Source organism: Eptatretus burgeri, chromosome 1 (assembly GCF_056783735.1).
Source record: "Eptatretus burgeri isolate ZD-2024b chromosome 1, Ebu_testis_v1, whole genome shotgun sequence".
Taxonomy (NCBI): Eukaryota; Metazoa; Chordata; class Myxini; order Myxiniformes; family Myxinidae; genus Eptatretus; species Eptatretus burgeri.
In genome coordinates this window covers 49,393,816-49,409,766 of record NC_140961.1, presented here as the reverse complement: position 1 = coordinate 49,409,766, position 15,951 = coordinate 49,393,816, and the positions used below count along the sequence as shown (strand labels likewise).

Below are 15,951 nucleotides of genomic sequence, written 5' to 3'. Positions count from 1 at the left end.
ACCTTGTTTCAGAATATTTAAGAGATACCGCCTTTTCTTCTTCCCAAACATTTGAATGTTTTGCATGATTTTGTGATAGAAGAGAGATTTTACAACCTTATTGTTTATTTAATCTTAGGGAAGTCAGGCTAGCAGCCGCTCTGCTAGTCCCACCACACGACTTACAGGAGGTGGATTAACACGTCCAACATCCACAGATGACTACCCAGGTATGGCTAATTGGCTTCCCAGATGAGTACATAGGAAGCCATTTTGGATGCGGTGGAAGATGCCATTGCATTAACCACCTTGCGTGCCTCCCACAGCGGTCTTCCTCCGAGCCATAAATGAGCCAACATATAATCAGGAATTATGACCATCTCTTTGATAAACAAATGGAGATGTTGTCATTGCAATGGCAATGTACATTCTTAAGAATGAGTCAAAGCATCGAGAGCACGTTTTTTTCTCTTTACAAATGATCTGATGGTATTTTAATAAGAATTTTTGAGAAAATGTCAATAAAAAACAACAACATTGATCTGCATGAGCGCATGAAGAGCGCATGATTAGGATTTATTAATACATGAGCGCATGAAGGGACTTCATCAGCAGGGACCCCACATTTGAAGAACATATATATATATATATATATATATATTTATATACATATATATACATATATATATATATATATATATATATATATATATATATATATATATATATATATATATATATAGTTGTGGGACTGGGGTCGGGTGAGAAGACTACCGGCGGGGGAGGGGGAAGCTATCTCGGATTCCCACCAGACTCCCCAGAATTGTAGGCCATCGCACACTGTTAATTCCATGATGCGGCGGGTCGCTAACAGACCGTGAACGCCAACAACTCAACCCCGTGACTTGGGGTCCTCCGTCTAGTTTATCCGGTTACCTAAAAATAACCACATGATCGAATTACTGGGGGACACGCCCTTGGTACGGCTTGTCCAAACCGGATCACTTTAGCAGATCAGATGCAGCCGAGCGACACTGCCAAGGACGTTCCTGCTAAAAGGAGCAGATCGTTGGGAATAAAGTCCTGGCTCGGTTGGGATACGGGTCATGCTGGATCAATGTAAGAAAAGACAAAAACGAGCTGGGAACATTTCTACAAAGGGATTTATTAACAGGCAGGCGAGGAAAGCTATGTGGCACAGTGATTGTTGTTTATTGTTGTCTGTAAGCAGGAATAGGAAGAAATGTGAAAGGTGCGGCAATAATACAAGTGACTTTAAAAAGCAGACACAGAGCAGAGTTATCCCGATGTAATTATTGTACAATCTTAAACAAGGCGAGGACAAGCACCATCACACACACACACACACACACACACACACACACACACACACACACACACACACACACACACACACACACACACACACACACACACACACACACACACACACACACACACACACACACACACACACACACACACCGACGAAGAGGAGTTAATGAAGAGAAAAAGGAGAAGAGGTGAGGCTAACAGTCTCTCAATACCTTGCCCGATCACGCACCAATACGTTTTGGGGGGATGCTCCACTGCGCGATACCTCGCTGACAGCTGGCGCGTCGTCTCTTGCTTCGTGCAGCAAGCGTCAGTCCAGTGATTGAGACGTGACCGTCAGGCGTGGAGGGAGGGAATTGGGTGGAGCCAGCAGCGAGTGGGTGGAGAGAGGTGGAGTCAAAAGCCAGTGGGTGGAGAGAGGAGGAGTCAAAAGCCAGTGTGTGGAGAGAGGCGGAGTCAAAAGCCAGTTGGTGGAGAGAGGCGGAGTCGAAAGCCAGTGGGTGGAGAGAGGCGGAGTCGAAGCCAGTGGGTGGAGAGAGGCGGAGTCGAAAGCCAGTGGGTGGAGAGAGGCGGAGTCGAAAGCCAGTGGGTGGAGAGAGGCGGAGTCGAAAGCCAGTGGGTGGGGAGAGGCGGAGTCGAAAGCCAGTGGGTGGGGAGAGGCGGAGTCGAAAGCCAGTGGGTGGGGAGAGGCGGAGTCGAAAGCCAGTGGGTGGGGAGAGGCGGAGTCGAAAGCCAGTGGGTGGGGAGAGGCGGAGTCGAAAGCCAGTGGGTGGGGAGAGGCGGAGTCGAAAGCCAGTGGGTGAGGAGAGGCGGAGTCGAAAGCCAGTGGGTGGGGAGAGGCGGAGTCGAAAGCCAGTGGGTGGGGAGAGGCGGAGTCGAAAGCCAGTGGGTGGAGAGAGGCGGAGTCGAAAGCCAGTGGGTGGAGAGAGGGGGAGTCGAAAGCCAGTGGGTGGAGAGAGGCGGAGTCGAAAGCCAGTGGGTGGAGAGAGGCGGAGTCGAAAGCCAGTGGGTGGAGAGAGGCGGAGTCGAAAGCCAGTGGGTGGAGAGAGGCGGAGTCGAAAGCCAGTGGGTGGAGAGAGGCGGAGTCGAAAGCCAGTGGGTGGAGAGAGGAGGAGTCGAAAGCCAGTGGGTGGAGAGAGGCGGAGTCGAAAGCCAGTGGGTGGAGAGAGGCGGAGTCGAAAGCCAGTGGGTGGAGAGAGGCGGAGTCGAAAGCCAGTGGGTGGAGAGAGGCGGAGTCGAAAGCCAGTGGGTGGAGAGAGGCGGAGTCGAAAGCCAGTGGGTGGAGAGAGGCGGAGTCGAAAGCCAGTGGGTTGAGAGAGGCGGAGTCGAAAGCCAGTGGGTGGAGAGAGGCGGAGTCGAAAGCCAGTGGGTGGAGAGAGGCGGAGTCGAAAGCCAGTGGGTGGAGAGAGGCGGGGTCGATAGCAAGTGGGTGGAGAGAGGCGGGGTCGAAAGCAAGTGGGTGGAGAAAGACGACGACGAGGTGGTGAAGAAGGCGGAGTCAGCAGGCGAATGGGTAGGTTGACAATCCCAGGCCAGGACAAGCAGACAGGAGTGGTGCGCAGGAAAGATGACAGGAACTGGCACTCGAACTGGAGCTGGAGCTGGAACCAAAATCCACCAGCAGATGGGAACGCAGCGCAGGAAAGACTACCACCAGCCCAGGACGAGCAGACAGGAGTGGCAAGTAGTAACGACGGGCAGGAACGACACTAGCGGCTCTGCGAACCGTCCTTTTATAGACCTCGTGGTGTGGGGTGGGGGCAACGACCCGAAGTGATGTGTCGTCACCCGAATCGGGCACTCTGGCCCCGGCCACTGTGCGGCCTGGCCATGATGGCCGGAAGCTGCTCCACTCCACTTCCGGCAAGATGGTTCCAAGCTGCGGAACCGCCTTGAACCGAAACCTGTGATATGAATCGCCTTGCACCGAACCCCGTGCCGTGCCCCAGCAACCCACGGTTGGCACTGGTCAATGTGCCTGCTCTGTGGTGTGCCATGCGGCCCAAGCCATCCGACCTCACAGCATGCCTCTGCCTGGTAGCAGCTGCATTGAGGCGGAGGTGCGGGTGGATGTCTGCCGTCTGCGGGAGACATTTGTGGCCGTCGTGGTGAGCGAAGATCGACGGTAAGATGTTATTGTAACCCCATGCTTGGACTCAACCAAAGATGAGTTATTCGTGCCTCATTCCATACGATGAAAAAGTATCACAGGCTGCGAGCGAGTCCGCCATTGTACACGTGGTCAGCGCTTGGGTTCGCCCGCCATCGAGCATTCCCCGTACAGTGCACGTGGGTCTGCCATTGTACACGTGGTTCGTGCACGGGTCTGCCCGTCATCGAGCATCGTGTTTGCGGTTATCAGGGGTGGTGGGGTGCACGGTGCCGACCCTGATCCGCTCCATGGATTGAAGGAAAGATTATAGAAAAAGTGGATTGAAGAATGCGCTGCGTGCGTACTGTTATGTTGTTAGGATTTGGTGTGTTGGTTATGCCTCTGATCACCTGAACAGTGGGTGGGGGGTCATCGCTGTGGGGCACGCGCTCAGTGCAGTCTACTGGTTTATAAATCAAAAGAAGTGATATTAACATTGTACAGGAATTTAGTGAGGCCACATCTAGAATATTGTGTGCAGTTCTGGTCACCACAGTTCCAGAAGGACATAGATGCCATCGAGAGGGTTCAGCGCAGGGCTACTAGATCGATTCCGGGCCTAGCTAGACTCAGTTATGAGGAGCGGCTGAAGGAGACGGCTTTATACACTAGAAAGGAGGCGCTTACGAGGAGATATGATAGAGATGTTAAAGATAATGAAAGGTATAGACAAAATATGTGCAGATGAATTATTCAACAGAGTAGACAGTGATAGAACCAGGGGGCCATAGCCTGCGAATATAGAAGAGGGGAGTTAAGATGGTAGTAAGGCAGGGGACTTTCACTCAGAGAGTATATGAATGCATGGAATGGTCTCCCTGGGAAGGTAGTGGCAGCAGAAAATGTAGATAAGTTAAATTTAGAATTAGATAGGTTCCTGGAAGTTATGGAGATGGAGGGGTATGGAGGGATGTTGATAAGACTTAGGTAGTTTGAGCATTGATGGGTGATTGTGTACGGAGTGTTGTTGGTGGGGGTCTTGTCAAGGGGGGTTCTGTGTTTGATGCGTTTTTAACCAAGCCCATTCCCCCTCCCTGAGGGGAAGAAAAGGGGGAAAAAATTACAAAAAAGCTACAAAAAAACCCCCAAAAAAGATAAATATATATTTCATTAATTGAACCCTTTTTTTGCGTTTTCTTCCTTGGATCTTGTGTATGCCTGGTGTTAGCTTAATGGTTAGGGTGGTGGGCTTGGGATCCTAGGATCCTGAGTTCAAATCCCGCTCAGCTGTTGAATTAATACCAGGTGGGGTCAGGCCCGTCGCTAGGGGGGGCATTTGGGTGCAATGCCCCCTCCCCATGGCGCATCTGGTGCCCCCCACTTGTACGCCACCCGTTTATGCCTTGTTGCACCCTGTGAACAACTTAGCATTTAAGGACGAGCGCCCACTGTGAACTCCTTGCTGTTTAAGAGTTCACCTGTGTGAACTAAAACCCTTATTCCAGATGTTCAACGTGGTGAATAATAAGGCCTTCTTGGATAAACTGTTCTTTAATAATATCCTTCTTTGAATAAGAGTCAAGAGATAAGTGTGCGCTTGCCAGCGCATCTCCAAAAGCAATTGGCAAGACAATACAGTCCAAGCCCACAAGATAAAAAATAATAACGCAAGCACCAACGCCAACAGCCAAGACAACAGACAGCCGCAAGACCTCGTGTCGAATGTCAATGCTGTGGGTGGTTATATATATATATATATATATATATATATATATATATATATATATATATATATATATATATATATATATATATATATATATATATATATATATATATATATATATATATATATATATATTGTGACGTCCACGGGACTTGAACAGTCCCGCCAACGTAGAATGAGCCGAAACGATGGAGGCGGTTTATTTTTATAACCCAAAGATGGTGGTTCTAATCGCTCTACCGCAAACGGGATGAGGAAGGTGGCACGAGTCGCTTTTCACTGAGTTGATAACGTTTATTTCTCTAACCAGAAATAACAAGACTCGGCAAGAAGAGAGATCCGGGGCGATTCGACGGGATGGTGGTGTGGGTTCGGGCGTGGGGAAAACACAGACAATTCCAATGAATATACAAATCTCAAACCCTCTAAGGCACCAGGTACACACACACACACACACACACACACACACACACACACACACACACACACACACACACACACACACACACACACACACACACACACACAACGTAGCTGGTCCTGGTGGTCAGGCTGGCCCGTGGTGTAAACGCAACAGTCCCTGGATTGGCGTCGGACGAGCTGGCGTTGCGCTCGTCAGGGGGGCAGGAGAAACCGTGGTGCTTTCGACCTCCTGGTCTTGGCCCAAGTCCGCTCACAGCCGCCAGGGAACCAGTTCTGGCGCCAAGTTGCGAGCAGGAGAGGGAGGCAGGTCCACCCGCCGTTCGACCCCGTACTCCGAGCCAGCAGAACCCCAGAGCCAACCAAGGTGAGGCACGAGGCTCAGGAAGGCCTCGAGACACGATGAAAACCAGGCTCGAATCAGCGCAACAACACAGCACGCTCCCAGCACAACAGCCTCCACCAGAACAGTTTTTCTGTCCCGATCTTCTTCCTCTTTCTTTTCGACCCCGAACAGAACCTTTTTATCCTCCCGTCCTCGTCACTTCCAATTGAGCCGTTTTATTGGCCCTGCGTCGTCGCCTTCCGCCAATCGTGATCACGGGGCGGAGCCATCCGCAGCACTGTCCTGTGATGTCACGGCAAGCCTCCAGAGAATACTAAAAGGGGTTTACGCAGACACACTTACCCTATCCCATATCCCTATCTAATTACGTGACAATTATCATTTCCCCCTTGAAGAAATGGACATTTACTAGACAACTTATCACCACTGAATTGCTACTTATTACATCGAGATCCTGGTACACTCGAACAGCATGGCATACCTAATTAAACATCCTAATTACCCTTTGAATGCATACCCCCCCTCAAACGTAACTATATATATATATATATATATATATATATATATATATATATATGTATATGTGTATATATATATATATATATATATATATATATATATATATATATATATATATATATATATATATGTATATGTATATAGTCAGTCAGTATATTTCTAGTTATGGTCAGTATATTTATATACAAGAATAATTATAAAAAAGTGAAATGTATTGAGGGTAAAATAAAAAAATTATAGCTTTTTTGTCCAAAAATGTCAATTTTTTTTGTCCCCAAAAAAAAAAATATTTACCTGATACTGATTTTGGCTCCTGGACAAAAAAAAAGGAAACGTTGAAGACACAAGATGAAATCAAGTCCATGGCAACACAACATAATTATGGAAATCATTGAAACGTGACAAAATTCACAATTCCACTCGGGGCAATCACATCTGCCTGACGAAGGTTTCGAAATGAAAATGAAAATTCGCATTAAACTCAGAAACTACATCCATTATAAACTTACTATACATGTTGAGAAAAATCAAGGCTCCGAGTTGATGATCATGAGGGCCTTCCACCAGAGGGGCTGATCAAAGGTGATTACTGGAGTGACACCGTGGCGTCGTGCATGTTCACTGACAAACATCAGGGTCGAGTATATGCATGTGCTGTCACTCGAGTTCATGTCTATCATGGGCAGAAACATGATAGCCGCCTTGCCAGGGTGGTCACCCTTGTGTATGAATTGCATCATTCCTGACCATGCACGTCTGGGGGACCCAAACAAGATGGATGTCTTCCACAGAACATCAAGATTTTCAGAGCAGTTCTGGGCTTTTAGGTTGACAAGTTTCTGGTAGGTCACTGCTGTCATCCAGTGACTTTCTTCCTTGTGGTACCATATCTGCACCCTTCCAACCATTGTGACATCACTAGACGTCACCTTCGCCCTGGGTATTGGCTGGCCTGATCTGGTTGCAGGGGTGACGGCGGCAATCATCCCCATGCCATGGAATGTGCCATGGCCATCCAGTGTGCGAATGTTATGGTCCACATTGTCAGCTGCATACTGCACAAACTCTGTTGTCAGGCTAGGGATGTCTGTTCCATGTGACTGAGCAGCATTTCGTTCAAACTGATGCACCTCTTAATATGAACAGCAGAACCCATGATGATGAAGGGAGTCAATGAGAAATTGTTATGCGAAGTGGTGATATAGCTGCACACCCAACCCAACCTGCAGTGGTGCCAGTAAAACTCTGGGTCTAGTTGCCTGCACTATGGCTTGCCCAATTGAAGCCACTTTAACACCATCTTTCTTTCCCACAAACAGTCCATAAAGCAGTACCAGCAGAGTATCTGGTAAGTATTTAATGCCAGCCTCTTGCGATTGCAGGTCATCACCACATGGGTAGACTTCATGGGGTGTTTCAATGGTTTTAATGTCTTCTTTGATGAGTTTGGCAGCGGCCTGTACAAGCTTGATTTTCTCTCCAGTAGTGTATTTTTCCTGCTGCTGGTTGTTGTAATATTCCTGAAGCACTGCCCTGGCTGTTGTCCTGAAGATGACCATGTTCAGCTTGCCGTTGATCGCAGTTTGGATTATCCTGTCACCAGTGTTCCCACAGCCTCGCCTCCATGTGGGTGTAGCTGTATGCCTCGTGGTTAGTGCCTGCCAGTTTCTGTGTCATGAGGTCAATGAGATCATTGATGGTGATCTGCTCATCATCATTTTCCTCAAGATATCTTGCCACTTGCAAGAATGCTGCTGTCTTCTCATCGCCTCGAGGCCATCCAAGCTTTGTCCTCTTGGATTCTTCGGTGTCCGTCATCTGAGCTATTGGTATCTGTTTATTTGTGCGAAAGTTAACACTGCATGTCTGGTGGTAAACTGCATCTGCTGCGTGCAAGTCATGCACATGCAGAATCTGTGCCTTCACAGCATCTGACCAAACATCGGCTCGTTCGCGCCATATTGCCAGGAGCGTGTCCTTCAATTCAATTGTCTTTACTTGAAGCACATCCTGCGTCTTCTGCTTCCTCCCAAACTTGGCTGGTCTACCACAGAAAAGGCAATTAGTGTTGAAAGAAAACCCCTCCTCAGATGACCTAAGTACATGTCTATCACTGCTTGTACTGGCCTTTGACTCTTCTTTCCTGGTATCCTTGGCTATCTGATGTGGGTTGCAGTATATACGCCGGCAGTCTTTGTGCACCCTTTCCCCAGGTACAGTGTGAATGCTGTCTTTCCTTGCGCTGCTGGCCTGGTTGATGGCTGAACACCCCTTTTCTGTTAGAGTTGAAGCTGATAGGCGTCCTCCATCCTGTTTGCAGATGGCACACCGTTCAGGTTCCTCCATGCCTGAAAATAAAAATCCAGAATTAGTATAATTGTTTTAAAGTTTGAACTGACTATGTGATATTAACAAATAAACATAGCTATGGTATTTACAATCGGAATTTGTCTTAATCCTATTAATGTATTAGCTATAGCCAGGCGTTTATCCTTTGTTTGGCCCGAATACGCACAAAGTGCACATATTTCAAATTATGGGGGTAGAGGTAGGCAAATGGAAAGAAATTCAATAAAAATTAATATTGTGTGTTAATTCTTTCACCAGAGGATAGTACTAATGTCCCTGTATCTGGAAATATATAGTATGTATGCCTGGGGATACATATTTTCTTATATGAACAAACTTTCTCAAGTCAAAATTTTTTTAGGGAAAAAATATTGACTTTTTTGGACAAAAAAGCTATAATTTTTTTATTTTACCCTCAATACATTTCACTTTTTTATAATTATTCTTGTATATCAATATACTGACCATAACTAGAAACAATTAGAATGCAGAAAAACATATATTTACAATTTTCTCATTTTCCCCTGAAGCCGGGTGGTGGCCATATTGGATTTGCATTATTTCAGTACTTTCCCCCCGGAGGATCCCTTCGGACTTTTTTTCTGTCACTGAGGACATATTCAGGAACCAAAATCTGTTGAGTTTGCTTTTGTTGCAATTTGTGTGAGGTTGACCAAATATTTCTGCGAAAATGCCTGTACTAAAGGAGACTGCTTCGGCAGCACCAACGCTCTGCACAGAGTATGGTCCCAATGGATGGATCTTGTGTAGATAGATGGGTTGGTGTGGTGTTCGTGCAGGCATGATGGGCTGAATGGCCTCCACCTGTGTTGGATTTCCTTGTTATACATATAATATTGCATGCGTTTTCTTTGATCCACAATTTTATTGGATATACCAAGTATTTGGTGAAACTTCAATTTGGTACTTGTACTGGTATTTTCAAAATAATTATATTTATGATATACATATTTTTTGAGAATCATTTGAAGAAGAACACATATATATATATATATATATATATATATATATATATATATATATATATATATATATATATATATATATATATATATATATTAGCTTAGGCACCTGGCATTGCCAGGCAATGCCGGGTCCCTCCTCCCACCCACCAGCACCGTGACTGCCACCCATGCCCCCTCCCTTCAGACTCCCACCCCACCCTCTCCATCCATACTCCCACCCCACTTCCCTCTGTACTCCCACCTCACCCCTTCCCCTCTCTCCTCCAACCTCTTCCTACCCCACCCCCATCAGTAACGGGAAATGTGAATGGTCATTTCAAGTCCCATCACTACCAACACCCTTCCTTCCCACTTGCCACTCACTTGCGAGGCTTGTTCTCGACCTGCTCATGAGATCCAAAGGCTTGTTTTGACCATCTCTTTTGCCTTCGTGCTGTATTGAACACGTGTTCAAGTTCTTGGATTTTTGGATTTCACGCTCATTTCTCTTGGCTGATGGTAGTGATTCAATATGCACTTTTTGATATTATTAATGCAAGATTTCTGGGTAAATAACATTTTGTATTCTCCCATTTTGAGCCAAAATAGTCAAAGCTTTTGAAGTTCCTATTCGAGAGATGTGAACATGAGAAATATGCACAATAAAAGAATACTGGATGTTTTTGTTGTTTTATACATCATCGAGGCTCAGGAAGAGCAAGGACACAAAATACCCAATGACGTTCACGGGAACAACAAAAGTCGACACAAAAAGTCGAATCTGAATTCATAAAGATTGGCACTCTCTAGGCGGTGTAAAATATAATCAGGCTTACAATGATTACCTTTAAAAAAAATTAATAAATGAATTTTGGAGCAATTTTACCTCGCATCCCACAGAGCCGATTGTTTAATTATATCGGGTTAGAAAAAACTCGCTCTTTCTGAAAAAAAATCTGATTTCACTCTGGATCTCAACATAATTATTTTGGCTACGAGTTCTGATCGTCAAATATGGAAGCAGATTTTGAATATCAGCTTTAAATAAACCTATACGATATATTATTCAATCTTGCCAGGAGCCAATCACATTGCACCTACCCTCACCAGCCAATCAGTGTAAAACAGGTGAATGGACAGCCATCTCTGATATATATATATATATATATATATATATATATATATATATATATATATATATATATATATATATATATATATATATATATATATATATATACACACACACATATATGTTATACTGTATTCCTCTGTCTGATATATCTCCCCTCTCTCTGTGTGTGTTCGTTCTGCAGATTCCATGGGATCTGACAACTCTATTCCAATGGCATACCTTACTCTGGAATGCAACCTCCAGGTATCTATAAAGTAGTTTTAGAACAGCTCTCTGCAGCAATTTCTGTGCTCTTTAACCTCTTGCACAGCTCTTCTGATTTCATTCACCACCCACCCCCAGCCCCTGACCCCATGTAGTACATCTAAGGAGTCCATTGCCGTATTTCACCAACACTGCCGCATGGCCCAGGAGTACCTCAAGGTGCAAACAGAGATTGCTTTACTGCTACAGAGAAAGTGAGTTCCTTGGCTTTGTTTCTTTATTTATTTTCTTCAGACTTCTGTGATCAAGGAAGAGCTAAACAATAGAGGACAGCTGGTTCACATGATCAAAGGGGAACAGGGAGACAGAGTGCTCCCCCCCACCACACACACACACACACACACACACACACACACACACACACACACACACACACACACACACACACACACACACACACACACACACACACACACACACACACACACACACACACAATGTTGTACTGGGGTGTGCCAGAAAATGAATTAATTTCTTAGGACCAGACTGCTGATCATTACCTCCACAACAATTATCTGAAATAGCTGAGGTTCTGAAATAAGACTAGGTCAATGAGTTGGACAAATGACCAGAGCAAGCCAATTAGATTTTGGTTCAAATCCGGATGCAGGTCCAGCCTATTTGTGGGATAGAAAACGTAAACTGTACATCCTGGTGGGGGTATGTGCTCTACCAAGTGCCATTCTAGTTAATTGTGTGGCATCAAGCAAATCTTACTTTGAGCATGAAACGAGCGTCGATGGTTCCTCAAGTAGTGAAATGTGTAGTTTATTTCATTAAAATAACTCTTGGAACTTTATTGGACACCATGAATGTATGTGCAAGATTCTCCATGTGTTTGGAACGCTGGAAAAAAATATATATAGTTGCCCCTATTGTACAGGGAAGAACTGGTGGAAGAGTTGGCACAGGATGAGAAGGAACAACGGAGCGCTTCCCGCTTTGCAGAGGAATACCGTCGCTTGCTTGATGAGGAACGTAGTTTGAGCAGCTACAGGAAAGAGTGCTGTGAGCGCCTTAACAGGGTACGCACTCAGCAGAAGCAAACATCGTCCTGACTTATCTACCAAACCTGGACACGAATGTGTATTGACAAACCCGGTAACTACATACCGAGTCAATTCGCAGCCCACTAACCTGCTGTTTGTGAATTTGTTGAATTTTCAATTCCATGTGTTTATACTATGAGGCTTTGCTGTTTGCAATTTTTATATTGCCCCATGGGTGCCACCCCTTGAGTATGCACTTTGAGTGATAACAGGTGTGGATTATTATTTGGGGGATGAATTTCTGGTTTACATCCTTTGGCTGGAATTGTCCAACTTCCTTTGAGATTTGGGTTTCTTTAAATTTGAGATTTGGCATTTTAATATTTTGGATTAATGTTCAAGTATTTTTAGGGTGTTAAGGAGGCATAATGAGTTTAAACTTTCAAGTACGTACCAATTTCATCGTGTTTTTACATCATAGTAAATTGTGTTTTTTTTTTTTTTAGTTTTTTTTAGTTTTTTTTTTTTAATTGAATGACAATTCAGATTGTGGTTAACAAAGAAAAATAATTAATCCCCTCCATCACTCCATGCATGCTGTTAGTGGTGGTAATATTGCTTGATAATGGACTACTGGAAAGGGGTGGGGGGAGAAGTTGTTGCGCAGAAACACCGAGGTTTTTTTTTTCCTTCTTTCGTATGCAGCACGAGGCTGTGGGGTAGCATCATTGGCTGAGGGCACAGCTGTGCCACTGATGCATTGCCCTCTGTTGGTTAGGGCAGGAATGTGGAATTTCTTCATGGTGCCGACGATAGCTCGCCTATTCTTTGGGAAGGACCCCGTGGGATCTTTAACGTTCAACAACTAATGCTGGCAGATGGGATGCCCAGTTTTAACATCCATCAGAGGGATGGCACACATGGAATCACCCTGTCTGTGAAACACTGGGATGACAGTCTAGCTGGGGCAGCATTCAAACCCAGTCTGGATAGCTTAGAGGTGAGAGTGCGTACTTCTAGGCCATCCTGCGAGCCAGAAATACCAAGTGTTAAAACTGGAAACAGTCCTCAAATTATTGCTGTTTCCTGGGTGGTACTATATTGAGAATTAGAATGTGGTTTGCTGTCACTGGCACGAGTGTATGTACAAAGCATGACTGGACTGCACATGCTGTTAGCTGCCTCCATCTTTTTATATGTAGTGCACCAGTCAAGGCTCGTGAGGAGATGGACAACAGATGGAGCTAGGTATAATGACAAAGAGGTTATGAACAGACAAGCACAGAGAAAACGGGCAGATAAAATAACATCCAAACACGTTGTCGCACTTTGGCATGGCAGGGTGAATGGCAGAGAGGAAGTAAGAGTTCAAGAGATCAGGAGAGGGTTCTCTCTATAGAGTGCAGCCTGTGGCTGCTGGTTGCATCATTGGTTGGGACGCGGCTATGCCGCTGATGCAGTGTCCCCCTTACCAGTACACTGGTACTCATTTTGCCGACCTCGGAAGGATGACAGGCTGAGTCAACCTCCTGGTGTATTTTAATTCAGCGGCCAACGGAGCTTGAACTCAGGACCCTAGGATCCCAAGCCACCACCCTAACCACTAAGCCAACATCAGGCTAACCAGGAGAGGGTTGAGCAGAGTCGTTTCTTGTTTGTATTTCTGGTTACACCTTAATACGAGTTCCCTTGCAAGGAATTTCAATGTAGGAGGAGCGGGGGGGGGGGGGAGGGGGGTTGCAGAAGGCCCATCAATGCCTGTGCTATGGTTGCCAACCCATGGTTTTGTCCGTGCTGTATGCTTTTAAAATGGTAAACGTCAAGCAAGGAAACAGCACGTACCTTTTTTTTTTAAAATAAAGGCTTTGGTATGGCTCGGCAGAGGTTTGAACGACTGATCTCCCAGACTTGGAGCGGATGCTCTAACCTTTATGCCACCATATCTGGTACTTTAATTTGGTATATTTGTCTTGTATACAAATCATGTGCAGTATTCTGCAATAATATATCACCGGCCTGCAAGATGTCGAGTAAACAAATGTATTACAGTAAATTTATTACATGTGCAAAAATGTTAGATCCTCTCCCACTTGCTATGTCTTCTCTTTCCTCCCAGTGCATGAGCATTGAGTATATGACATTAATATTCGTTTATTGAAAGATGTAGAAATCAAACCTGAGCCTTTTTTGACACCATGAATCAATAGTGTACAGTTTAGAATTCTTTTTATTATTATGTTTTTTTTTTTTGCTGCTTGTGGCACTCATTTTAATTAATGATAAGACTATGGGAATGAATGAAGGCATGGGCGGATGATTGGTGGCAGCTTGCTGGAAATGAGAAATGGTTACCATGCTTCACAGCAGCACCGAGTGTGGCAAGTTGAGAGTAACGCATCGGTGGTCCAATCTCTTTGAACCATGCCATGTGCTGCAGAAACCTGTATTGGGGATTTTGTTCTCCTCCATCACATCATTACGTGATAGGTTGTGTTCACAGTTATATCTCTACGGTGTTGAGGTTTTCACGTTTCCAGGGTGTCCGTGGCCACCTAAATTGCTGTACATCGAAGTGCTTCCTTCATCAGAAATTGTGGAACTGCCAGCCTGCCACCCCCCTGGCTTCGACCGGCGAAGTCAACGCAGAACTTTTGTTCACCCGATTTATTTGGCTTGGCTATTAGTAATCTTATTCTTGTCTGTTTGAATTTGTCTTTTTACTTGTGTGAGCCTTATTTTGACAAAGTTTTGCTTTGTAATTTTCAATCATGTGCTGGATTTTAAATCTTAAGTTGCAGTGTTGGTACTGACTTCATAGATCAACTTCTATCTCAGACTCAATAAAAGCGTAAAATGTGAATAAACTTCGAGACTTACGTTATCCCTTCGATCAGCAAACATCTACATGAGACAATGGCCATGTACCATCTACATGATTGTTCAAGCCTTGCAGCATCTCCAGCAGTGGCTTTCAATTGAATCCTGGAATGCCAAACTCTGCATGTGTTATGGATTTAAATTGGAAACGGATGCTCATGTATGTGCTGCTTTCTATGTTTTCTCATGTCTTTGAGCTGAAACGGGCACTTTTGTTTGCTTCTATTTCTGCCCTCTCGCAGTACGTGCTTCCACCGGTTTCTGTCTTTTGCAGCTGGCTTTCAGTCACACTGGTCAATGTCAAACCTTCATAACTCTCTTGCAGGTATTTTTGAATCGCACCATCAGTCGAACAATTGGTCTTTTTTTTTTCTTTTTTCTTTCCTCCTTCTCCCTCCTCCTTCTCCCTTCTTCTCCCTTCTTCTCCCTCCTCCTTCTCCCTTCTTCTCCCTCCTCCTTCCTTCTTCTCTCTCCCTCCTTCTCCCTCCTCCTTCTCCCTCCTTCTCCCTCCTCCCTCTTCCCGGCCAAGCCTAAAATGAAAGAGCTGCATTGATAGAATTGTAAGGAAAGAGAGAATGGCCTAAGAGTTTTTGAGGAAGTAAAAAAATCTGTTTTTTGAAAAGAGGAATGTCATAAGTGTTTGGGAAAACATGAGAAGGTAAAGAGTTTCAGAGTTGGCAGTGGAGGGGATGAAAGAAACATCGTAACGGCCCACCCTTGAGTTGCCAATAGCCACACAATAATCATGTGATGTAGTGACTTGTCGAGTATTCCTGGGTCTTGCTAATGGTGGAGGTACACAAGCAGAAAGTTCTTGTGAGCAGAAACCGAAGCAATATCTGTAGAAAAGAGAAAGAGAGCCGACTATGTGGCGTAATTTGAGCGGGTCGAGTTTTGAGGTCACATTGGTAGAGTTGACAAGTTAAATAACTCTGGATTCAATTCTGTCCAGTAA

At 45.1% G+C, this 15,951-nt stretch overlaps 1 protein-coding gene and 1 pseudogene across 10 annotated transcripts in view; one reads left to right on the top strand and one right to left on the bottom strand.

Moving 5' to 3' along the window:
• Positions 1 to 15,325, top strand: part of MAP3K7 (mitogen-activated protein kinase kinase kinase 7) — a 77,849-nt gene extending 62,524 nt beyond the window's left edge. For 5 of the 10 annotated variants that reach the window (XM_085883590.1, XM_085883600.1, XM_085883584.1 and 2 more), the window contains exons 15-19: positions 119 to 209; positions 11,048 to 11,109; positions 11,209 to 11,324; positions 12,014 to 12,155; positions 14,657 to 14,983. In XM_085883590.1, the coding sequence (XP_085739716.1) occupies positions 119 to 209; positions 11,048 to 11,109; positions 11,209 to 11,324; positions 12,014 to 12,155; positions 14,657 to 14,803 (558 nt within the window). In that variant the 3' untranslated portion in view covers positions 14,804 to 14,983. Of the gene's footprint in view, positions 1 to 118; positions 210 to 11,047; positions 11,110 to 11,208; positions 11,325 to 11,996; positions 14,984 to 15,238 lie in introns of those variants that run through there. The other 5 variants (XM_085883602.1, XM_085883620.1, XM_085883607.1 and 2 more) reach the window with 5 other exon arrangements.
• Positions 6,945 to 8,763, bottom strand: LOC147034453 (uncharacterized; annotated as a pseudogene).
• Positions 15,326 to 15,951: the final 626 nt, after the last annotated feature.